Source organism: Erigeron canadensis, chromosome 3 (genome assembly GCF_010389155.1).
Source record: "Erigeron canadensis isolate Cc75 chromosome 3, C_canadensis_v1, whole genome shotgun sequence".
Taxonomy (NCBI): Eukaryota; Viridiplantae; Streptophyta; class Magnoliopsida; order Asterales; family Asteraceae; genus Erigeron; species Erigeron canadensis.
The window spans coordinates 29,124,417-29,150,117 of NC_057763.1; the positions used below are offsets into that span (position 1 = coordinate 29,124,417).

Here is a 25,701-nt window from a genome sequence, read left to right on the forward strand (position 1 = left end):
ACTCGAGGGCGTGGGCATGATGGTTTGAGTCGTGGTCGTGGTTTTGTAGAGGGTACTCGAGGGCGTGGGCGTGATGGTTTGAGTCATGGCCATGGTTTTGTAACTCCACAGCCGACGTACAATCAACAACACCCGAATCTTCAACAAACGATGTCTCAACCATACCATCATTTTTCATCACTTGGAACATGATGTCTCAACAAGAAGCCGCATGATGATGAGAAAGACCCGATCGTATTGGAATGGGTGCTCAACAAGAAACACCACATCGCCAAAACGTACAATTGGCCTTTCGATGGTTAATTCATTCGGTTTTTATTTCTTGGAATGGACGTTTAATTACTTTTTATTTGGTTTTTATGTAATGGACGATATCGTTTAATCGTATGGTTTTTGCTTGTTGTAGTTTTGGCCGTAACATATGATTTTGATTTAGTCAAAATGGTTTATTTCTTTGTTTAAATACTTTCTTTTAATTTAAAAAATTAAAAATATTAATTTGGAAGGGTTGGAAATTTTAATGAATGTCAATGGATAAAGTTTAGAGAGTTGGTTGGGAGGGTTGAATTATAAGAATGAGATGGAAGAATTTGATTGGCTAATTTCGGTAGGGTTGATAAAATCATATAAACCACTCCTAATACCCTTATTGTATCTCATGAGGTTAGAGACTAAAACCTCTTGTAAATATCCTAAGATGTTAAGTACCAAGTCAACTTCAACATTTACTATTTTTACTTTCTTTTTTTCCCTCGGCATGTATATATCTAATTTTTAGATTTCATTGAAAAATGTTGCTCACAAATAAAGTTACAACAGCTTACATTAAAGTGTTCTTCCCAATTGAGATATTGATCACGCCACATGAATCCAACATGGCAAAGAATACGACCTGCATTTGTATATATTCATACTATAGACAACATCTTATAGAATTCTAATGGATTTTTTTTTTTAATTTTTTTTTTCATGTTTGTATCGCGGCTTCTTTCATTTCAAGTAATGCATCCTCAAAGCATTTTGCCAAGTTTTCAGGGTCGGGAATGAGGTCTTTGGCAACTAGAATCTGCATATCGGCCTTTCCGGCATAACTCACCATATGCATTGTGATCGCCTGCATCCAAATTCAACACAGTCGATTATAATTACATGTAAATATATACAAATGAATTGTACAAGTCGCTAATTAACTTGTACGTACATGTGATAAGCTTGATGATGTCGTCCTAATATAAGTAACCGGTATGCCAGCAATAGTGAACTCCTCTCTCGGGCCCACAATATTTGAAATCGTGAAAGACGTGTTGCAAATCACCTTGTAATTGAGCAAACTTGCAAACTACAAAGACAAGATTATATATTGATCCATCATATATATATACACCACTACATTATATTTTACACATTTGTTTCTTACGAGATTTAAAACCATAACCTTATACTTGATGGACAACTTACATACCATTAGGCTATGGCCAGTATATACTTAAATAAAATTAAATCAATGTGAAGACAGAGACGATATTAAAAAAAAAAAATTTAAGATGAGGCAAAATAGTATATTTTTTTTTATCAAAAGCTGATAAAAAAGAATGCAAAATTTAAAAGTATATAGATTATTTTTTTTAAAAATACATGGTAAAATTTCAATTTTGAGGAAGGTATTGGCCATATATAATATTTTACCTTTGCTCCAATGTATTTCATAGCGAAGTATCCAATTTGGTACGAAAGAAAGGCCTCCATGGACAACTTCTTTTGATCAATCATCATTTTGGCTCTTTTCAAATATTGAAGAGGATCGGAGCATTTCTTATGGTAGTAAACTGGTAGGAGCATAACACCAAATTTATTTCCCCATCCCGACCCTGCATTTTTCTTCATCAACTCTTTTATATCCTGATAAAAGTACAAATTATATATACTATTAGCTAAGACTATATGTGATGATTTTTGACGACTTTACGGTTGAGATCGATATGTAACCTGAAGTCCCGGTGATTGTCTTAGATTAACCAACGCGACACCGGTTATTTGGAGTCCCTCTTGAAGAGCTGGGAAAGACAATAGTGTAACAAACACAACGAACATAAAGAATGTGAACTTTATAATTTCAATGTTGATTTAGTATTATCTAATATAATGATGATGAAATTAAATAGACAAAAAAAAAGAAAAAAAAAGACTTACAGTTTGGTGATCGACTGTCCAAATATTTTGATAGCCCACTTGATATTACTCCAAAAAGAACATCATTTATTGTCTGCATTCAGCAAGATATATTATTGGGCTTCAGTTCATATATCAACAATATAACAAAGGTTTTAATATTTTTGCCTGGATAATCAGTTAAATAGAAAAAAAAATATATTAAAAGTAAAATTATGTATAAATGAAAATAATCTGAAGATCAAAATAAAAAATTTAGAAATATACTCAGTAATAAATGCACTTTAGTTAAAATGCAATAATATCAAAAGGCAACTTTTTTTGAGTTTTTTTTTAAAATAGTGTAGTGACTAAAATTATTTACCAAACTAGTATAGTTTCAAAATTATTTACCATTTTAGTATAAAACCTTATTAACATTATATTTGTTAAATTTAAAAATTGAAAAGAAAAATCAAAAGCAATGGGTAGACCGATAAACCTCTAGACTCTAACACTAATTACCTCCAATTCACATAACCTAAAATAAAATCATTAAATATACACATATAATAAATTAATAATGATACATTATTTGCCCAGGTAATCAAACACTCATTCATTTTTAGCTTGTGCGAACTTGCCGCCAACTTGGTTGGTTTCAGAGTTTGTTATTTAATAAATAATAATCATCGACGGCAGAATCATCTGATTGTAGCGCTCGTCGGATGTCATTGTTAAATTGTGAATTTGGTCCCCTGATTGTGTATCTCGTTTGTAAATTAAGCTGAATTCCACGCCATCTTAAAACCATATTTGTATTCATTTGGTTGATGAGAGGTCTATCATGCACTAAATTTTGTTATTGAAAGTCTAGTGACATTTACAATTTGAATTTACTTCCTCTTCATTGGCTTGTTTTATTTTAAAAATAGATGTATTGATACATGAATAAGTATATAGATTTATATAAGAGATGGGTAAATGATCTTTCTATATAAAATTTTACTAGATCTTAAAAAATGAAATATTATGGCTTTGAGAACTGGTGAGTGATTAGTGTTTATGAGTTTGTTTCCTGGTCTACAAATAGCTTACAATCTTTATAATTTTAAAAATAAAGTTTTCTACTAAAATGGTAAATATTTTTAAAACTATACTAATTTGGTAAATAATTTTAGTCAATACACTATTTTAGAAAAAAAACTCACTTTTTTTAGCCTTTAGTAAATTTAATTACGGGTAGTAATTACTACAAAATAAAAAACATATGGAGCTCTTTATCCCCTTTCATTATTCGGTAGACAAGAAGAAACCACGTACAAATTAACATCACCATTGGTTTGATTTTTCTTCTCTCTTATTTGATCTACAATTGCTCTCCTAATTTCTTTTCCTTATTCCTTTTCATTTCTTTTGTTTTGGATTTTTTTTAACAGTTAATCGGTATTCGACATCAGAGAACACCTAACCGTATAATTGTGTAGACTATGAGATGTAGACCATAAGCCGTTACAAATGATTCAGGGAAAAAACCCACAGGCTTGTCACTCCTTAGTAGTCGGACCAAGACCTGTGGGAAAAACTATGGATGAAAAAGGTTTTTTTTTTTTAATGAGATTTTTTTATCTCTTTGGTTCAGGATAATCTTAGGATAATAATTTACTTTCTACTTATTATAACGGTTAATTAGGCTTCGTTATAGTCGGTTCAACCGATAAAAAGAGTAATGGAAAAAGGATTTTATAACGGCACGATTAGTGGACCTTAATTAATTCTCTAGAACTCTCAATATTCATCGAGATTTTATGCAAATAATAATGGACCTACATCTATAATATATATTGCCGTGTTTTGGTGGATATTTAGTTGGCCAACCGATAAGGACGATTTGCAACCAATTCAACCACATACAATACAATACGTCAATTCATCGAACTCACACTATACACCTTGCATGCTTTTAATCCTAACGAAATATCTAACAGAATCTATGATATATTATTTCTTAAAATTTATAATGTTTAGTATTTTCATATGTATCCTATTTAATCGTTTACCATTTACAGAATTTGTCAAAAGTCATAATTTTTTTATATATAGTATAATTATATTTTCATATGTTAGACGGCCCATAGCTATGGTCAGCAAGTCCGTCTCTCCGACACACCACTTGTTTCATGTATTGATTTAATTGAAATTTACGAACTTTAATTATGCAAAATATACGTTCTTCATTTGTAGTCTATACATATAGAGTGATGTAAAAGAAATTTTAAAACTTACCGCATTAGTGACCGCATTCTTCACCGTTTTCATGTCGTCAATACTAAACTTCGCGGTTGCAAGTTTTCTCGGCCACATTTCTACCCCTTCTCCACCACGAATCCCCGTCTTTTCGTCTTTCACCCATAACGATCGCATTAAAAACTCAAACATATAAATCAAAGTAAACCATACCATTTTCAACCATGTCAAAACTTTTTCAAACGTTCCTAACTCCACACTTTTTTTTCTTGATGAAACCAAGGGTTGAATGGTAGGCGTTTGACTAGGATCATCGAGTTTTTTACACAAAGTTAACATCAAAGACATCAAAGAAATACCGTCACCAAGTGCGTGGTGTAAACGCAGCACCACGCACTTGTGAGCAGATAATAAATGAATCTCCCATAACGGTTTATCCGTACTCAAAGGACAAGAAACCGTAAGGTCAGCTAGAAATTCATTTATTGCGGCCTCGTCATCATCCACGTGATCATCAGAAACGCGATCGGGGTGGAGGAATATGTGACGATTGATATCAAGTTCGGTTTTTCGCCAATATTCATGGCCTTGATCGTCCGTGACTAAAAGGCTGGAAAACCTAGGGTGTTTGATCATAAGAGAATCATATACCACATCTCGAGCCTCATCGAATTCGATGGGTCGAGATAGGCCGAGAGCGCAGTTTATGATTTGGTGGGTTAAGGGTTGTGTGAACAAACGACCGGCTGGTGTTAATGGTTCGTCGTCGGAACCGAAAGTCATGTTTTAGAGACCGTGGGTTAATTAGTTACGTATATACGTTATCGATATATATTGGACTGGTGTGGTATACACGTTTTACGTTACTAAAATATGATGATATAATAATGATATTAGAAATTGTATCTCCTTATAAAGTCTACTTTAAGTATCTTTCATGAAAGTCGTTATCTTAGTTTTCAATTCAAATTTGTATCAAAAGAGTTAGCTTTTTTAATTAATATATTCTAGTCTTTTCCTTATTATTGGTATAATAATCTATTTAGTTGGTGGTTGACTGTTGGCTATCGACTTAATTAGTTTGTATTAGTTGTTCAAAACTTAGAATTGTGCTAGATTACTTGAACAAACACTTAATTAACTTTGATAAATAAAATGCAAACTATTTTTACTGACCCAGTTTTTGATTATTAAAATTTTATTGACTTCCAACATTTAATAATTGCTACAATATTTTCATAACCTATGGGAATATTCCGAAAATATATATATATTTCTAACCTTTACATACCCTGTTAAACGAAACTGGGTTGTTGTTATGGTGTGGTTTTTATTGATAGACACTATATTTTTATTAATGATGAAATATTTGAATTCGAGATCGAACAGTACTATATAAGTAATTCGAGCTCGAGTAATTATTGAACAATCCAGACCCAAATTTTGCTACTCAACTCATTGCAACTCGCTTAACAATCCTGCTCATCGAGTTATCGAACGTTCTTGTCCGGCCACATGGGCAGATGTGTGTTTTTGACTACCAAAACGTTGTAATACTATATTAGATATTCAAAGTGACATATGAGACTATACATTGCCCACCAAGACCAATACCTATTTGCTAATCAAATACATACGAGTAAACAATACTCGTAAAAAAGATGTCACAGTTATCCATTTTTAGAACACCTAATATTCAAAGACCGTTTTTTTTAACAAAAGCTGAACATAGCACCATTGACCATTCTAACTAATAACTCCATAACTAAGCAGCCAGCTATACGCCTACGGAATATCATATCTAAGAGTTGGTGTACCAAAAAAAAAAAAAGACTGGTTCAATTTGACCAAGAAACAATCTTTTTGAAGTATATACATTCTCCCATATGGCCCTGAGTATGCACATGGAACAAGCTACATTAATTAGATTAATGTAGTAACTTATTTGTCCAAGAAAAGACCCAATTACTTTGACGGGATAAAACTTCGTCCTCGGGAGCTCATGTAAGAGCAAGCACACGCCAATGGAACTTGACTAGTCAAACGAGCCTACCTATAGTGAATTATGTGAGTTGTCTAACTTTATATAAGATTGTTTGTGACCATAGCACAAGCCTCAAGTTTAAGGACGAGCAACTCAACCATAATTGAAATAGTTTTATATAACTGAACAGGTATCAATCTTGAACCAAAAATACAAAACTATGTAAGGAGCTATAAAATAACAAAGTCATAAAAAGTTATTCAAGCTTGGCAATGATGAAATATATGAGTTTGAACTTGAACAACAAAGTAATTCAAGCTCAAACCCAGTAATTATTCAACGGGTAGGGCCAAATTTTCGGCTACTTGACTTGGTGCAAATAACTTACACCCATGCTTGCCCGACCACTTATAAGTAGATGTAGGTATGCATGTAGGGATGTGCACGGGTCGAAACCCGGCCCGACCCACGACCCGTGAGCATGAAAACGTGACCTGTGATCCGGCCCGTGAAGGTTCGGGTTCGGGCGGGTCGCGGGTTTCCTTCACAATTTTTCGGTTTTTGCCTTGACCCTGCCCGCCCGACCCGTGACCCGTGAATGCACTAAAAACGTGACCCGTGATCCGGCCTGTTAGGGCTTCAGGCGGGTCGGTTCCGGGTCAGCGGGTCTTTTGCTCATCCATGTATGCATGGAAGAAAAGGGGGAAATTTCAGACTGTCAAAAAGGGGATGAAAATTGAAAAACAGCTTGAACATAAGACAATCATTTTGACAGATTTTTATGGATGAACATAAGTACACTAAACTTGCCAAGGTTGAAACCCTCTTAAAGGGAACACTCACAAGAATAAAATCGACAATCAATGATCTATGAAACACTACAAAGCCGGCCCAACAACCCCTAGAGACACAACTGGTGCACACAAGGTTATCAATAACTTTAAGATAATAGATACTACATAAAATAATTAGATAGAATTGGCAGGAAAGGTCTATACTCTATGGTGTTCCTTGCAAGGCACTAAGGGGGTGTTTGGTTCATAGAATTTCTAAGAATTCAATGGAATTGGAATTTGAATTCCACTCTTTCCCTTGTTTGGTTGGAGAAAATGATGGAATTGGAATTCAAAACTTTCCATCAAATTCCTTAAAACAAAGAATTCCCAATTCCTTCACAATATCAATGGAAAGTTTGCAATTCCATTGGAATTAAAACAATTTTACTAAAAAGCCCCACATAATGAAAATATATTTACCTATGTCTTGAGCTTTGTCTTCCTCAACATGTCCACTACTATAGTGCTATACCGCCACCAACCAACCAACCACCGCCACCAACCACCGAACCCAGTTGCACCGTCAACAACCACCTGACCATGTACCATGGTAAACAACAACACCGTCTTCCTCAATACATCACTACTATACCGCCACCAACCATCGCCACCAACCACCACCGTCAACAACCACCTGACACATTTACCGTGGCAAACAACACCTGATGCTTTTGTATATAGTATTGAGATGATCTATTGAATGAAAATACATGATCTATTTTAGTTGATATATATATATATATTATATATATATGAGATAGATTCATTTTGAAAAAAAAAATGGAAGAAAGGTGGATGCAGATTACAGAGGACGAGAAAGTCAAAGAAAAGAAATAAAAAAGAAATGAAGTAGGTAGTAAATGGGATAGTGTGAGGAGATAAAAAACTAGAGTATATAATATATTTTTGTGAACATAAAATTTATTTTTCATCCCACAAAAATAAGCTGGAAATCTTTTATGAAAAAAAAATAGAGGGTAATTTTGTCATTTGTTATAAATTACTTTCCAATTCCATTAAATAAATTCCAATGAATTCCGTCAACTAAACATAAGACAGATTTTAAAACTTTCAGATTTCAATTCCTTCAAATTCCAATTCCATTCATAAATTCCAATTCTTTCAAAAACATTCTGTAAACCAAACGCGCATAAGAACTTCATATCGCAGTGCATGATGGCCCAAAACTAAACAGAAAACCATATTTATAATCAGAGGAACATATGATAGTGCAAGTTGACTATGGTTATCTTATCACCTAAACCTAACTTGTCCAGTGATCTAGTAACAACCATTTATGCACATAATGGAAAAACTGTTGACATTCCCGTGATACATTAGTTACAATAATATATATATATAACATCAAGATATAATGATACAACACAAAGTCTTCAAATTAAACCCTACAACCCTGATATGTTACCTCAATGATCAGACAAGTGCCATTTTAGTTGGTTGTCAACAAGATTGCTAGAAGTAATACTTTTGACTACACCGACACCATCATGAACAGTTTGCTACTTAAATCAATATATCTCTTACACCAGAAGCATATGTATTAAACTGTAATTTAGATCACTGTACAGTTGATCTAAACACGAATAGCAGACGTACATATGTGCACTCTATGCCTAGCACACCTGACATGGTGTAAGTGTAACCGTGTAATCAACAAACCGTGCAACCTTAATCCCTCAAGGTCAACCAATCACGTGGATAGAAGAGCGTCTACAAGTTTGCTTGAAGCAATGTACATAGACATTGTGAATTCAGGGGTGTTTGTGATTACATATATCATACATGTGTATTCTCAAAAGTTATAAGAACCTCCGATAATACTTAAATGGGCACACTTATTTTGCTGTAAAATAACCATAAAGCATAGCAAACACAAACACACTTTTACACCTAAAGCCAATTTTCTTAAATCGATAAAATTGGCTATTTGGATAAGCTAAGGGGATTAATAGTGTATCTGCATTATAATTAACCTATTAAATTCCCTGAAAATAATTAGATGGGCTTTTCTAAAATATACTTAATCCCCATTCTAATGACACTTTACGATTAAGCATAAGCTTACACAAACACCTCAAAGTACTCTACCTAGCTTACATACAACTTAGATCACTATAATCCATTGCAATCAAACAAACACACAACAATGTAGGTATATTTAGCATTAGCATAGCCCATAATACGAAACACGGAAAACCGAAAACATACAACGAACATCCTAGAGACAAATATATATATGGGGGAAGTGAGTATGGGGTTGTCCCCCATCCAAGCTTAGATGGGGAACCCCTCACATTTAGTTTTTATAATCATAAAAATCATGGGGGCCATGTATTTATTTAAAATTCAAACAAATATTAAAATATTTGTATGTGAGAGGTTCCCCATCTAACCCCATACTCACTTTTCCATTTCTATATATATATATATAAAGGGAAAAGTGAGTATAAAACTCACCCAACTTGGGTGAAAAACCCCTTACATACTAATATTTTAATATTTTAAATAAATTCATGGCCCCATGATTTTTACCTTTTAAAAAAAAAGCATGTGAGGGGTTTTTCACCCAACTTGGATGCCTAACAGCCTCATATTCCCTTCCCCATATATAAGACCAACACTATTATCCTAAACAATACGAGTATATAATACTACTAAAATAGCTAGGCAAAAATCTGACAGAAATATATCTGCCAAAAAGTCACAAAATCTTCATTCAAAATCAAAAACAAAATTCATAGAAACTAGACATACTCCAAAAGACATTATTATACATAAAGCCTATCTAACGATAAGATTTCTGGAACCTAACACGAGCACCACGACCACCAAACTTTTTAGGCTCCATTCTCCTCTTATCAGCAACAGACAAATTCCTGTCATATCTAACCAAAACATCCTTAATCTCTTTCTTTTGTTCTTCATCAACATATTTCTGATAATAAGCAATAAGTGCTTTTGATATGCTTTGTCTGATTGCATATATCTGTGAAGTATGTCCACCACCTTTGACTCTGATCCTCATGTCAACCCCAGCAAACCTGTGTCGACCCAAAAGTAAAATGGGCTCGAATACTTTGTATCTGAGGATTTCGGGCTGGATTAGCTCGATGGGTGTTCCGTTTATCTTGATTAGGCCCCGACCTTCTTTGCAATGGGTTACGGCCACGGCTGTTTTTTTCTTTCCGAAGCATTGGACGGCGTTTTTTGGTGGTGGTGCTGCCGCCATGGTTGGTTAAGTTTGGGAAATTTGATGGGAAGGGAGAGAGATATATGTATATGTGTATCTAATCTGTATGTATAGGTTTTAGGTTTTCGAGATGGGTATGTGGATTTAAGTTGGTAGAAGTGGGCTTTTTTTTGGTGCGAGTTTTGTTTACGCCTCAAAGTTTAGTGGGCCATCGAGAAATTGGTCTAGCAAAATAATACTAGTAACTTATCAAATGTCACATAACTTGGTAATGTCGGATACATAAATCACAAAGTTATTGGATATTGTTATTCACAAATACACTACAAATCATATTGCATTTGTTCACATTTTTAGGTGAGTGTGTTGTCACATTTTTTAGTGTGTAGAAATATATTGAATTAAAAGTGTGAACTTTTATTTCTATACACTTTTTAGTATATAAAAATTTCCATACACTTTTAATTCAATATATTTTTACACTAAAAAGCGTGACAAAATTTTTAATTTGTTCACACTTACCTAAAAGTGTGAACAAATGCAATATTATTTGTAGTAATGTATAATACGTTGTTTGCTGGTTATACATTATATGTAGCTGACAACTTGACAATAACGTTTATTTCGTCATTTTCCAACGTTAGGGGCTTGCATTTTAGAATGGTCATTCATCATTATGCTATCGGTGTTTTCAGATGATGGCATCTTTGGTGAGTCACTAATTCACAGTGTTTATGTAAAGGCCCTCGTCCACATAAACCATGTAAATTTCCATCTATAAACGCAGACATAACTCGATCACAAAAATAGTTTGCACTAAGAGGATTCTAACATTGGATCTGCACATTTATGTCAGAGTTATCACCAAGCTAACTTGTTACTACCAGTTATAATATCGTTAGAACTTCCAAATGTTTGTATCAGTGCATTTTAACATAAAATTATTTTGATTTCTATGATTATTTTCATCTTGTTTGGTAAACTGTATTTGCTTATAATTATGGATGAAGTCTTAATTATATGTTATCTATTGAACACTTGTGAAAATCGCACTATCCTTTTCCTTGAACACCCTTTAAAAGGCATAATTTAGCTTGAACTAAATCCATCTGTTCACGGAAAACTTGACTGTGTCAATCACGTAGATAGGGGTTTGAGGAACCTTATCATACTGGCTTGAATATCCCAATTCAATCATGAAACTATGGCAAATCAATAGTTGGACTGAACCAGGATCCTTTAAACACGTTTGCTGTTGAACTCAAATCCCATCTAACTCAACTGCCAAGTCGCTTACAGCACTGTTATAAGATCTCTTTATAGTTCAAAACTTGAAATTATACAACTGCTATAAGTAACAAGCATGCAAGATAGCTATGGCACCACGCCGTTAATGTAAAATTACAACATCCATATATCATCCAGTGGTGGTTTTTAGCTCAGCTCAGCCCAAACTAAAACGTGTTTATGACAAGGGTGTCCTGCTAAAGTATGGGCTAACCTACTTGGATGGTCTGACTGAGTGAACCTAAAGATGGTCAATGAAGCTAAGTGCAGAGGCAAAACGATCCAGGTGGATCCAATTCAAACGATTAACATACCTAAATAAAATGATATGGGAGGTTGTATTACATTAAAAGTGATTTTCAACATGTTTGGCACATTCCTCTTTTTGCTATGTTCTCATATTTAACCTATTCGAGTCGTTTGAGATATAAGAAAACTAGTCAACATCGACTAATTCATGAATGTATGATCCAAAATTGTCGCCTTAATGCTTCATTCAAGATTTCACATGTATAAAAAACATATCTTAGAGTCTTAGACTCATCGTTTTATTGGCTCAACCGAACTCACTATATCAATTAGCAAATACCATGACAAAAAAAAAAAAAAAAACAGAAAACCAGATCAAGTAACTTGTTTGAATTTGAAAAAATGAAACAAAATTTACTTGTATACCTTTACCTATTTCAATTAAGAATGTTGCACATTAACGTCTTCTTACTCTTGTAGCCAATGTACTTCTAATTTCAAATGCCTTTTGCTCATTTGAACTATGCAAAAAACTAGTCTCCATATGATATTTCGGGCTGTCACTATATCGCAGATATTCATCCTGTTCTTCGGATAAAGAAGAATAATCTTCCCTCATAAGCAATGCATTATGAAGAATCGAACAAGCACCAATATAAGCCACCATCGTCTTAATCTTTTCCTTAATTGGTTTACTCAAAACACCCCAATTCTTCAAACTATCAACTGTCCTAAAAGCCGAAACCATCATTGAATTATGTACTTTGTTAAAATTCTCTTCATTCGAATTCACCATGGGTTGGACAAATGGAACCATTAACCATGAAAGAAGAGGGTAGCCTTGATCACCAACCAAGTATTGTGGTATAGATACACCTTTTAAATCTATAGGTTGGTCATTTAGCAAGTTATTTGACTCAATATCTTTATATAAACTCGACGATTTAAGCACAAGTTGACTACTACTTTTCCCATTGTATCCAGCAAAAATGTTTAGAATCTTTGAAGATGAATCTACAACAACTTGAGCAGCTATGGGCTCTTGTTCCTCTAAGTCAAAAAATCTAGTACAATGTATAACCCCACAACAATTTAGCAACCCGGTTAGTCTCTCAAACGATTCACTAACCGGGCCCAACTCATTTGGGCTAGGAAACCCAACCCAAAACCTAAAATCTGTGCATAACACCCTACACAACTGATTAACACAAAACCTCGCTACAGGTTCTGAAACATTAAAACGTCTAGAAACCTCGACGTAGTCAGAACCTGTAGCGAGTCTAAAAAGCCCGATACCAAGTCGGGCTTCTACGGGCAACTTTAAAGGTTCGTTGACCGGGTCACGACACTCAAGCAAAGGCTCAAGTAAGGCCGAAAGCCACTCGAATGTAGACGATTTCATCTTAAAACAAAGGTTAAAAGAATCCGGGCTTCTAGGTATTCCGGTAAAGGTTTCTTGGACATAACGGGTGGTTTTAGACGGGCTAATAACGGGCTCATCTTCAAGTTCGGGCCGTTTTCGTTTGTTGGAAAGAAGAGAAAGAGTGGTGATGGTTTGTGAGATCGAAAGGAAGTTGATGAGAAAAGGGGTGATCGGAAAAGATGATGGGTTGCCGGAAGTATGGGGGATGGTTAAGAGGGTGGTTAAGAGGTCTGAAATGAGGGATGAAAGTAGGGCCGCCAGGGCCTTTTTGTTCATATTTGTTTGATTTTGTGTGTGTCTTATTTTGTGTCAGAGCAAAGATTTGGGGGATGATGATTGGTGAGTTGAATGGAATCTTTGAATATAAGTGGTTGACACCGTGGGTGTTTTGGCTTACGTTGTGACCATGTCCAAAATAACTTCTAAGGTAAGGTTTTTTACTTTTTTTTCTAATGAAAAATTTGACCTTTAACGAAATTAAAAAATACTCGTAATAAGTAAACACTCGATATCAATTTTATACAAGTTTTTTAGGTCGTAATACTTTAAGAGTGTAGTTAAAATGTAAACACCTTGTCTTACGGCGGTATGAAAAAAGTGTTACCAAGTTTTAGTTAAGATAAAATAAAAAGACCTTTAAACTTATCCACCCTTGCTGATATTGATTATGGGTTTTGATCGTTTGAAAACTAAATTTTTCGTGAAAGTAAAAATACACTGTGTTCTGAATTTAACAAAATGTGTTTTTAATATATTTTTCGAAAACACATTGTGTTAAGTTTATATCACAGTGTGTTTGAACAAATTTTTGATTTACAACGCTATCAAAAACGCATCATGATTTAAAACTTAACACAACGTATTTTAGATTAAACAATAAAACACATTGTGTTTTATAAAAACACAATTAAAACACATTGTGTTAAATTCAGATCACATTGTGTTTTTGCAGTTTTCTAGTTTTCACAAAAATTTTAGTTTTCAAATGAATATTTCACTATTGATTAGTATAATTCAAACTTAACCGACTTAAATTTATTGGTGATTTATATACTCAAATTCAAATTTAAATATAAAATTTATTATGAAATAATTCATGTCCCCAGTTTAAAACTTTTACTCATACTATCCAAACCCAAAAAATAATTAAACACAAATGGTTATGTTTTGTAATGAAATATTCGGACGTTCATTATATTTAATGAGCTTTCAAATCTCGGTTATTAGGTGTACTCGACCAATTAAGAGCTTGTAAACTGACAACGTAGTATTGAACGTGACAATTTCCATGGTTGTTACATATAACTAAATACATCTCATAATCAAATTTAAAAGTTATTTATATACTATAGGGTTAAGTGCACCAGTGTGTTAATAATTAAGAATGAAATATTATAGTGTGCACAAAGTTTTAAAACCTCTATTGTATGAAAGAATTTAGTAAAATATTCAAATTGTATAACTAACTATGGCTGACTAATCAAAATTTTACACGTGACAACTCATATAAGATGACACGTATACCATATTACGTAACATGGACACTTTTATTAAATTTGTATATATAATAGAAAATTTGGTAGTTCACGCATACTATGACATTTCGTATTATAATTACTTACTTTCCGGTGCATTTATCCTTATATTATAAACATCCAATTAAATTATTATACAAGATAACCATTATGTCATCATCCTTACAATCAGCCTATCTCTATTTCTTTACTCTTTTATAAAAATTCTAAACACCTCTTATTTTTGAATAGTTACATAAAGGTTATATTGAAAATGACCAATTTATAAACTCCTTTTAATCAAAAAATATTATAAATTACTCAAATTGACTTAATAAACTAATTTATACCATAAAAACTTGGGGTGAGTATGGGTCGGTTTTTACCTAAAACTGAAACCCGAACCGATTTTTGGTTTTTAGAAAATCAAAACCATTGGATTCGATTTTTGTTCGATTCAGTTTGTCGGTTTTTCAGTTCGGTTTGGATCAGTTTCAATTTTTTTTTATAATTTTCTTTTACGTTTTTTGTTTATTATGTTATAAATTTAACTTTCAATTGTTAAGAAAAAAAAAGATATAGAAACTAAAAAATGAGATGTTTTTTATTGACTAATTATATATTTTTTATTTTTTAGGTGTTAAAATTGATAACTTTTATAAACTGAATTTATTTTATTAACGTTTTCATCTAAAAGATACAATTTATATAGATTTGTACACTAATAAGACAAAAAGTTTAAATATATTAGCATATTTACAAATTATAAATAGAATAAATACAAATGTAATATGATATCAATATAAAAATAAATTAAAATATATGATTCGGTTCGGTTCGGTTTGGTTTTTGATTAGTTTTCTGACATATAAAACTGAAACCCGAATCGATCCGTTCGGTTTGTAAAAAAACGAAAACCAAACCAATGGATTTCGTTCGGTTTTCAGTTTTTTCAGTTCGGTTTTATCGATTTTTGATTTTCCAATTCAGTTTTTACTCACCCCTAACAAAAACCCTTATATTTCTAATTATAAGCTTTTAGGGGGGTGGGAGTGGTTTCCCCAACCCCAAAGTTCCCCAAATATCCACATCACCATCTTCCAATAAAAACTCTCCACCTCAAACTTCCCCAATTCACCCCAAATCATCCCAAAATGGTGGCGCCACTCACCCCAACCCCAATTTCCACATCATCTTTTTTATTTCCATTTATTTTTACTTAACAAAATCACAAATTATATTAAAATTAAAAAACATACCCTTTTATTATATTAAAACAAAGAAACATTACATAATACTTAAAAAAAATAAACATTACATAATACTTAAAAACAATAAACATTAAATAATACTTAAATAAAAGAAACATTACATAATACTAAAAAAAAACTAATCATCGAGATACGCCAAATCTTGAGCCCATACGTGCTCCGTAAGATCATATCGAAGGCGATGGTGAACTTCTTCGTCAATCAACTCCGCATACACACTTTCATCGAACACCGGTTGCACTGGCGGGTCCATTATATGGATCGGTGAGATTGCCCTCCTGTCCCTCTTAATGATCATGTTGTGTAAGATAATACATGTATGAACATACTTTCCAATTTTGTCTTTCGTTAGAGGTCGAAGAGGTCGTTGAAGAATTTTCCATTTACCTTTGAGGACACCAAAAGCTCGCTCGACATCTTTTCTGGCCGCCTCTTGCAATTTCTTGAATCTTTTTTCCTTAGGGTCGGTTGGATACGGGTATGCTTTAACAAGTGTTGACCACTTGTTGTAGATCCCATCACTAAGATAGTAGCCACGTTTATAATCTCGGCCATTCACGTGGAATGAAGAATCCGGAGCCGTTCCGTTACGCGCTGTGACATACAAATCGGATTGGTTCAACACGTTGATGTCGTTGTTCGACCCCGGGACACCGAAAAAAGCATGACAAATCCACAAATCTTGTGACGCGGTGATTTCAAGCATAATAGTTGGACCGTTGTGGTTACCCCTCGTGTATTGCCCTCTCAAACGTCTAGGACATGCCGACCACTCGACATGTGTGCAATGGATGCTACCAAGCATCCCAGGCATATGATGTCGAAGCTCGTGGGCCTCGAAGATGCGTGCAACGTCGTGTGACATAGGCCTGCGTAGGTACTCTCGGCTATACAACCGAATGATGGTGTCACAAAAATAATCAAGGGTCTCTCGTGCGATTCTGGCTGCCATGCACAAGTACTCGTCATACTCGTCTGGTGCGTTACCCGTCGCGAGTTGCCTAACGGCGGATGTGCATTTCTGTATCGCCGTAAAACTTTTTCTTCCTCTTGCATCGTAACGTTCTTGGAAATACGGGAAGTTTGCTTCAATGTCGCGCACGATATCTAAAAACATGGTCTTGTCCATTCGAAACTTCTTTGGAAAGTAATCGTCTTCGTATTTTGGTTGTTGAACGAACCAATCGTTCAAAAGAGTATCAAGACCAATTTCCCGACGCCGGTCCGTATACCGTCGAGTTTGAGGAGCACTAGAAGTTGCCGTATCTTCAAGAAAGTGTAACGCGTTAACAAAGAATTCCATAGAGCTATCGTTTGACTCGTCGGGAGAGTCGCTCGAATTATCCAAAATACCGGAAGCCATATTTTTTGGTGTTGGGTGTAAAAAATTAGTGATGAAAAGGTTGGGGTGTTTGAATTTTATAAAAATGTAGTGAAAATGAGAGTACTTGTGTATTGTTTTGGGAAGAAAAGAGCGTATATATATAGAGAAAGAGGTAAAAGAAAAGAGAAAAAAAAGGCAACGGCTAGCTTCCCCCGCTCCCCTCGCCACGTGTCCAGCCACCATTGGTTCCTTTCCTGCGAGCGGGCCCCATTACCCTTTCTCTCTCCTCGGTGAACCTTGCCCGTTTTCGGCGAACCTTGCCCGTTTTCGGCCAACCTTTCCCCACCCCGACCCACCGGCAGCGGTGTTCCCACGCGGGGCCGGGGTTCACCGCGCCTCACCCCACGTCGACTCCCACCCCCCTTATATTTTAAAATCACTCCATCAAATCGTCACCATCATCCTACCACCGCCACCTCAGCATTGCACTAGTTGGTATCATAAGCATATTCCGATTCCATATATCTCACCATAAACCCACCAAAACACGAATCTTTTTTCCCAATGAAATGAAAACGAAAATCTAACAACACCTGCTCTCTCTCCCCCCATTTCTTCACAATGACTTCAGATTCCTTCATCAATCCATTCTTTCGTTATCTTCTTCTTCATCATCCCACCGACTAAAACATCTCCACAAATTTCAATCCACCCTGAAATTTATATCAACCGGTAAATAATTTCTATCTTCACTCCTTTTGTTTATTTTTTCAAGTTAATCATAAATTTCAGATCTTTTTTCTTTATCTGTAACAGCAACAAAATTATTCCATCAATTTATTTTTTTATTATCATTTTTATTCATTTTTGAAAGTAGATAATAACTGGGGTTTCACTTATATTCACAAAGTTGCTTCCTTTATGATTATATATTATAGAATGCTAAAAAGTTGCTTCTTTTTTTTTTTGTGTCAGAATCCCTACTTGTAAATGGAAATTTCAATAAAAAATATCAAATTTTGCTGCAATTTTTTTTATATACATTTTAAAGATTAAGCCTTTTATTTAGAATGAGTGATTATGATATATTTTTGAGCTTTGAAACTATTGTTAGGTGACTTTTCGGATAGTGGGTCAAGTTTAGTTGATCAAATTTGAAAGCTTTCAACTTTGCAAGATGCAAATTAATGATTTTTTCTAGTATTTATTTATCATTATGTTTTTGGACTATGCAATGTTTGTTAGCTATTATCTTTTCATAAAGCTTTGATTTTTTTAAGGCAAATGTCGATATCGATATCCTACACACTTGTTTACACATTTGTCTCTAACTCGAATTGAAGATATGAGCCCGTAACCTATTAATTGATATGTCACTTATAATTCCGCTAGACAAAAGCCATCCGGTTTAAATCTTTAATTTTTAATCATGTACTGAACTAAAATGACAGAACTTAATGTTTGAATCTTTTAAGTACTCGCAATTTTGGCCTAACTTTGAATATGTAAGTTATGCGTAATGAAAATTTAAGCTCGATAGACTAGCTATGACATGGAAAAAGTGGTATAAGAATGTTATCTAATGCTATGTTAATTATTGTTAGTTCATAAAGATGAAGCCTTGGCAGGATTTTATCGGTTTGACATCAGGTTTAAAATGTTCGAGTACTTTTTATAACTTCCATATTTGGATTTGATATATTTTGATTGTTATTTAGTTAAGTGTTCCTAATTTGATTATAAATGTATTTATATGACCCTAACTTTGATATATTTATTTTTTTCAGGAACATGACTATATAACATCAAGAGTTTGTGGTATCTATGCATTCAATATAAGTGAAGAGTTCTGGGGGGCGTAATGTGTGAACTGCTAAGTACTGTTTTGTGTTTACCATTGTGATCATTATTGTAATTTGGACCTAATGCCAGGTCAAAGGAGCATTTTTGATCCTTTCCCTGAGCCTGTTGATCTGAATCAGGGGTCAAATTCGAATAGTACTAGTATGGATGAGTCTGATGATTGGAACATTTTATCTCCAATGGAAAGACGGTTGTTAAATAACGATCTTTCCAGGGAGCTAAATATCAGTAGTGTGAATACAAATAATCATCATAATTTAAGAAGTTTTAGCAGCTGGGATGTTGGAGAATCAAGCTCTAGAGCAAGTTTACAGGATCGCGTTTCTAATGATGGTTTGAAACCGGACCATGATTCGAGATTAAAAGAGCACCGACCTAAATCATCAACAATCAGTACACATGACAGTTTTCCTGGTGGCCAGGTTGCTGCTGGCTCATCAAGTATCCATATGAATGTTAATTTAGATGTTGGATATGAGGGCCCTGATGGTGATGATAATGGGTTCCATTTTATGGAACTTTACAAGTCTGACAGAACCGAGTCTGCGGCTAGTGGTTCCTCTCATGGTATCGGCCCTTCTGAATGCGAGTCTGGGTCATCTTTGGGTAGTTGGGGTCTTAAAAGAAAAGCCTTAGAAGGGACATCTTCACAGTCTCTCACTGGTGGCAGCTCAAGCTGCTTTCCAGAATCTTCTAGAAGCCTAAATATATCTTCAAGTCTAGTCGACCCTATGCCAGTGAATTGCCAGGAGCCTCCAAACACACAAATTGGAGTTGTCACGAGTGCTCCAGGAGTTCCAGAAAACTCTCAAACACATTTTGGCCATAGAGGTTGGGTTCCTTATAATAATATAACATCAACCAGAAACTCTACTAGGCATCCAAATATAGACACATCTCAGAGATCGTCTAATAGACAACTGTTACTTAATGAGTTTTTGGACCAGACATCCAGAGGAACTGATTCAGGTAATATATCAGACCAGCAACCCCCGTTAATGCATATTCCCAGTATGCCAAGAAACACGAATCATTTCTGGTGGGGTAGTAATATCAGGTCAAGAAGTGGTAACTCGTCAAGTTCTCCAGGACTTCCTCTAGAGAGAAGTTCTGAACCAAATATTAGAAACCATGTGCAGCATCATAATTTTGTTCCATCATCCGAGAGGAACTTGGTGCAAGATCCAACTCGTTGGAGCTTAGCTACCGGAAGTGTAAGCACGAATGGAGGTGGTGGTGCACCACCTATTTCAAGGAATGTTAGTGGTTCAGGTGGTTTTCATCCATTTAATTCTCTCTGGACCCCACAGCTTAATTCCACAATGCCAAGTCAGCAAGGATCAACCGAGTTACCGCCTTGGACTCTTTTTCCATCTGCAGGGGTGGAGTCTGGAGGGCAGAGAGGCCCCTTTCCCCTGTTTCCTGCAGGCTCTTCTTCTACCTCAGAAGACGGTCATATTTCATCTAGGGTTCCTAGTCAGAGACATCATTATCAACCCTTTCCAAGGTCTGCATTACTAATGGAGATACCTGGGGATGATTGGCGTGCTTTAGCTGCTGACATCGAGGGAAGACAAAGGCTGGTGTCCGAGGTTTGTGTTTCGTATTCTCAGTTTTAAGTATTATTCTTAGAGGATGCTGACTACTGTGTGCCTTTTTTTATTTGTGTCAGTAACATTGTGTAGAGTACTTTCATCTTAGGTCACTTCCACCCTCCCACCTCCTCCCGTTGCACATAATTTTGCTAGCTTTGTTCTTGGATTAACATTAAGCTATAAGAAAAGTCAGAAATGTCCAGTTTTATATGTTAGGCACCCCATTGTAAAACAAACTGTATATTAAGAATCCAATATGCTAGACTGCAAAATCTTACTCTCATATGAGCATGGTAAGACATGCAAGTAAAAGTACGTTGAAGGCATAGTTAAATGTAATAGGTATACTTGTATAGTGATTATGGAATTCTATGTATGTATATCCATTTGAACTTATGCACTTATGCTATCATATACGTACTTGTATAGTGATTAGATTATGGACCTATGATAACACAAGGGCACCAGAAGGTAATCACTATGTGTACTTCTTTTTGTTGGGTAGGACTAAATATGGTTGACTTGAATATTAATTGGCTGTAATCTAATTCTAATGTTTACGTGTATTTGAAATGGAAGTTTCTTTTGTTTTTTCTTATTTTCACTTTTATGTGTATATGTACATTGTTAATGGTTTCCAATGGGGTGAAACCCCGGTGGTACCGCTACTATGAGTCACCGGGCATGGGTTCTATACGGTGTGCGCCCTGGGTATCAATATAGTACATGGGACCAGAGGGTTCTCACCCGCTTACCTTTTTTTTTTACATTATTTATGGTTTAAAATATTATGTAGAATATATTTCAGTTTTTGAATGGTGCCCCAAAGGTTTTTTAATTTCTAATGCATATATCATGCTAAACATTTCTGGGTATAGAACAATAACTACTTTTTTGTTAGTTGTATTTGTAGAGGTTTAGTTATTATGTTGTTTGTGTAGTCATATGTTAGGTCCATGTAAGTTATTGTTAAGATGGAAAAGGAGAAAGGTTGAAAAGAAACTTTTCCTTTTAAGTCTAGGGTGTAAGTTGGAAAAGTTGGAGGGCTTAAATGCAATTACCGCTGAAATAGATGGCTAATATAGATGACATGTCACCAATTGGAAACATGGGATCTTTCCTTTAATAAAGATAGTGGTTTTAAGTCATAATATGTTGTTAAATACGGAAGCCGAGGTTGTATTGTAACCAAGTGAAGAAACGATGGCCACCTTTCAGTATCAACTAGAAGAGCAACCACACTATGCAACATAACATATGGGGAGTGGTGGCGGCGGATGTCCAGATGGTGGAGTGACGGCGGCAGTTGGTGATGAGGGGAACAAATCAACAGCCAGTTATTGTCCCCGTTTCCATGTTAGGGTTTTGTTTTTCGGGAGGGACAAACCACGTACAAAATATTGAACAAATGAGAAAAGGGTTTTTTGTTTTATGATAGGGTAATGTTGATATTCTTGGAGATTGATTGATAGAATAGTAATAGATGGGAGGGGTCAAATAGATACATCAAGCTGTTTTTTAGGAGGAAAAAAAAAACGGGGAGGGGGGGTTATCTTTTTTTACATAAAACTATGAATATTGAGGGAGTAATTTCCATACCGACTGAAAATATCACTTTTCCATTCAGGGTATGTATGTAGATGTTACTCTTTAGTATCAATTCTAGATAACGGAACCTGAATATATCAGACAATTATAGTATATTGCATGAAACTAGCAACTTGCAAAGACTATCTCATATATGTAATGAATTACAACAAGAGTTATAAGGTTTGCAAATTGCTTTCTATGATTGAATTAAATATCTATGTTTGAGGTTTTAGATATCGTTTACAGTGAACAGCTTGTTTAGGGTGTAGATAGGTGATAGCTTCCAGAGTTGAAATACAATCTGGAATTTTGGAACTTGATTCACATGAAGATGGCGAGATTTATATTCTTGGATATATATAGGTTAAATTTACAATTGTGCCCATTAAATCATTAACAATGAATAGTAGCCTTCTATTTAGTAATCGGCTAGTTATCATAATAAACATTCCCTTACCAAAAAAAGCACTTTCTCGGAGAGCTGCTTTAAACTAATCCAGATAATGGTCAAATAGGATATGTTTAACGTGAACTATGTGCTGATTCCGCCACTTCAGTTTTCACCTTCCACATTATAAAGAAATGATATATGCATTTCTGCTTGCATGTCTTATTTCGTATGGAATCTGTCCTATGTTTCCTCTCTTTTATTTGTGTAGTCAGTACTCATTAGCTGGAAAGTTGTATTGTTTGACATAGGCATCTCTGGATTTAAGCTTTTAATTTTGTTGTATGCATATGCATCTCCATGACTTGTATGCATTTCTTATTTACTATAACTGTGTTTTTTTTCTTGTTAATATCTAATTCACCAAAAGTTTCTCAAGTTCTCGAAACACTTCATTTATTGTCCATGTTACAGATCCGACAAGTGTTAAATGCAATGCGGAGGGGTGAAAACTTACGGGCTGAGGTTTGTTGTAGTCTTGTACACTCTTATATGGCTTTACAATATTGTTTCTAGTAGTATATGCATTTTCTAATTAGATGCAACCTGCATATTTGATTACTTGTGAAAATACTGGTGGCAGAATGGGTGGCTCGGGAGATTGAGCAACAGGTCATGGGTTGAAATTTCAAGGGTCAAAATGGCCTGTTTGGGTGGGTTGGCTAGTTGGGTCGTCCTGCACTACTGCCTCACATTTTATTTTATTTTTTGGTCACTTTTGGGTTCAATAAGTTATTAAGCTCTTATATATGATTATTAAACTGTTACTACAATAATGTCCCAATGTTTTTGAGTTAAACAATACAACAATTCGGAAGGCCATAAATACGTGGTCATGGACTACTATTTTCAACCCATTAGCCATAGGTTTATTTCACTTATAGCTAAGTTATGTAATTTTGCCTATTTGACCTGTTAGCTTTAAAAAAAGTTGGGTATCAGATCTTTTGCGACATTGATATGAATGCGGTTCATTTGAATGGATATTCATTTACAGCCAGAGTTCATGAGGCTCTAATGATGATACACAAGAAGTCCTTTGCCAGTAGCAATGGTACAGACTTATCTGATCTGATCTTAACAAACAGTTTGTGATATCTGCCAGGATTATATGCTGTTCGATCCGTTTATCAATGGGGTCGCTGAGTTGCATGACAGGCATCGAGACTTGAGGCTAGATGTTGATAATATGTCTTATGAGGTGAGAATTTCCCGTCTTTAATTTCCTCTGTTTACTCTGTACTTAAGTTTTGAATAAAATACGAATTTCGTTCCAGGAACTTCTAGCACTGGAAGAACGTATAGGAGATGTGAACACCGGGCTAAGTGAGGAAGTCATTTTGAAGTCGATGAAACAGAAAAAGCATATAGCATTTATGGCGTTTTCGACCCAACATTTGGAGCCATGTTGCATATGTCAGGTGAGGAACTAATAACATTCTTCTCTTTTAAATATAATACACAATGTTTGAATAAAAGCGTGTTGATTCAGTCGCATTTGTTTCTCTTTCATATTCTACTCTACAAATCGTATTACCGTGTGTTCTTACTCGTGCTATTGTATTGTAGGAAGAGTATGACACAGGGGACGATATCGGAAGCTTGGATTGTGGACATGATTTCCACAGAGATTGCATCAAACAGTGGCTAGCTCAGAAAAACATTTGCCCCATTTGCAAGATGACTGGGCTGGCCCCTTGAAAGAAAAAATGACAGTAAAAAAGAAATCTTCTAAAAAAGTTTTACATTTAAACTTAATTGGGTGCCCCGACGTTCTGTAAGTTTACATGTCCTTTTTGCAGCCTCTTTCTGTTGCTCTAAAACAAGAGGTGTAAGATAAGGTCATAAAAATATTCATGGAAAAATTGAAAGTATTTATGGAAAGTTACCGTTTGGTTTTTGGATGTTTAAATGGTTCTTTTTCAATTGCTCTTAGATATGCCAATTGATTTGCTGCTATAATGTCACGGCCCTTAGCCATATGAGTTTTTACATTTTTTCTTGTGATGGTTTGATAAATCTTGTCTTGTGATTTTATTTGGGAACTGATAATAGGTGCGAAGCCACTCTATAGCACACTTCTATTTTGGAACTTATTTAAGTATATTTTTGATCATAATCTTATGTTTTCAAAGCTTGTTTTTTAAACCATTTGTAACCTTTTACCTTATCAAAAATACTGTCATGCGCATTACGTTTTCACTACTATTACTCTTTATTTTTTTTAATTAAAAATCGACTTGTAGCCTTGTAGGGTTAGGGGTTGGCAACAATTTGTCCATAGTGACGTTGTTTGTGGTTGTGGTTCTGTCGTTGCTGGTAATTTGTTCCAAAGATCGGGATTTTGTTAGGTAGATAAAGATCGGTGTTGAAAAAGATAATGCTTTGATTGAAAAATTAAATTCACATAGAAATAAGTTAAAGTGGGTGTTTATAAGAAAGAAAAAAAATTATTTTCCACACACATATATTTTTTTATACTACAACTATAATTAACACCCATCCATAAGACAATAAGTACAACAATTTGCAAATAGATGTGAAAATGCAACTCAATCTTCTCACAAATGCAAACTAAATGAGTTGCGATAAAAACAAAAACAAAAAAAAAAAAGGGATTTTCTAACTACAGCAGGCTGTTTTTAACAATTAATTACTTCCTAAACATAATTTTATTTTAATGAAAACTCCCCCAAATTAATAAATGATGA

The 25,701-nt window shown here is 34.7% G+C and overlaps 5 protein-coding genes across 7 annotated transcripts; 1 reads left to right on the forward strand and 4 right to left on the reverse strand.

The window, feature by feature from the left end:
• Positions 1-762: 762 nt before the first annotated feature.
• On the reverse strand, positions 763-5,276 carry LOC122593601 (wax ester synthase/diacylglycerol acyltransferase 5-like). Its single transcript, XM_043766030.1, has 6 exons — positions 4,435-5,276; positions 2,191-2,263; positions 1,987-2,054; positions 1,687-1,899; positions 1,202-1,339; positions 763-1,114 (listed from the first exon to the last, which is right to left on the reverse strand). The coding sequence occupies exons 1-6, from the start codon at positions 5,176-5,178 to the stop codon at positions 968-970; spliced, it is 1,383 nt and encodes a 460-aa protein (XP_043621965.1). The 5' UTR covers positions 5,179-5,276; the 3' UTR covers positions 763-967.
• Positions 5,277-9,925: 4,649 nt separating this feature from the next.
• Positions 9,926-10,576, reverse strand: LOC122593384 (40S ribosomal protein S16-like). Its single transcript, XM_043765781.1, has one exon. It carries the CDS (start codon positions 10,463-10,465, stop codon positions 10,022-10,024), a length of 444 nt encoding a protein of 147 aa, XP_043621716.1. The 5' UTR covers positions 10,466-10,576; the 3' UTR covers positions 9,926-10,021.
• A 1,747-nt stretch (positions 10,577-12,323) lies between these two features.
• Positions 12,324-13,699, reverse strand: LOC122594353 (protein ALP1-like). The gene has a single exon (XM_043766823.1). It carries the CDS (start codon positions 13,659-13,661, stop codon positions 12,420-12,422), a length of 1,242 nt encoding a protein of 413 aa, XP_043622758.1. The 5' UTR covers positions 13,662-13,699; the 3' UTR covers positions 12,324-12,419.
• Positions 13,700-16,288: 2,589 nt separating this feature from the next.
• On the reverse strand, positions 16,289-17,533 carry LOC122591861 (protein ALP1-like). Its single transcript, XM_043764090.1, has one exon. The coding sequence runs from the start codon at positions 17,531-17,533 to the stop codon at positions 16,289-16,291; it is 1,245 nt and encodes a 414-aa protein (XP_043620025.1).
• Positions 17,534-18,029: 496 nt separating this feature from the next.
• Positions 18,030-24,902, forward strand: LOC122592902 (E3 ubiquitin-protein ligase MBR2). Of its 3 annotated transcripts, none has more exons than XM_043765228.1 (7): positions 18,030-18,226; positions 19,099-19,153; positions 19,282-20,949; positions 23,405-23,455; positions 24,096-24,191; positions 24,268-24,411; positions 24,560-24,902. In XM_043765228.1, exons 3-7 carry the CDS (start codon positions 19,420-19,422, stop codon positions 24,689-24,691), a joined length of 1,953 nt encoding a protein of 650 aa, XP_043621163.1. In that variant the 5' UTR covers positions 18,030-18,226; positions 19,099-19,153; positions 19,282-19,419; the 3' UTR covers positions 24,692-24,902. The 3 variants fall into 3 exon arrangements, with proteins under 3 accessions (XP_043621163.1, XP_043621162.1, XP_043621161.1); XM_043765227.1 differs by having other exon boundaries at positions 19,099-19,144; XM_043765226.1 differs by lacking the exon at positions 19,099-19,153.
• The last annotated feature ends 799 nt before the right edge of the window (positions 24,903-25,701 follow it).

Excerpts from the sequence above, each read along its gene's own strand:
- LOC122592902 (XM_043765228.1), top strand. The coding sequence starts at position 19,420 with ATGCCAGGTCAAAGGAGCATTTTTGATCCTTTCCCTGAGCCTGTTGAT. Across the intron at positions 23,456-24,095 it reads GTGAAAACTTACGGGCTGAG|GATTATATGCTGTTCGATCC; the intron begins GTTTGTTGTAGT and ends GATATCTGCCAG. Across the intron at positions 24,412-24,559 it reads AGCCATGTTGCATATGTCAG|GAAGAGTATGACACAGGGGA; the intron begins GTGAGGAACTAA and ends ATTGTATTGTAG.
- LOC122593384 (XM_043765781.1), bottom strand. The coding sequence starts at position 10,465 with ATGGCGGCAGCACCACCACCAAAAAACGCCGTCCAATGCTTCGGAAAG.
- LOC122593601 (XM_043766030.1), bottom strand. The coding sequence starts at position 5,178 with ATGACTTTCGGTTCCGACGACGAACCATTAACACCAGCCGGTCGTTTG. Across the intron at positions 1,900-1,986 it reads GACAATCACCGGGACTTCAG|GATATAAAAGAGTTGATGAA; the intron begins GTTACATATCGA and ends TACTTTTATCAG. Across the intron at positions 1,115-1,201 it reads CATCATCAAGCTTATCACAT|GCGATCACAATGCATATGGT; the intron begins GTACGTACAAGT and ends ATTTGGATGCAG.
- LOC122594353 (XM_043766823.1), bottom strand. The coding sequence starts at position 13,661 with ATGAACAAAAAGGCCCTGGCGGCCCTACTTTCATCCCTCATTTCAGAC.
- LOC122591861 (XM_043764090.1), bottom strand. The coding sequence starts at position 17,533 with ATGGCTTCCGGTATTTTGGATAATTCGAGCGACTCTCCCGACGAGTCA.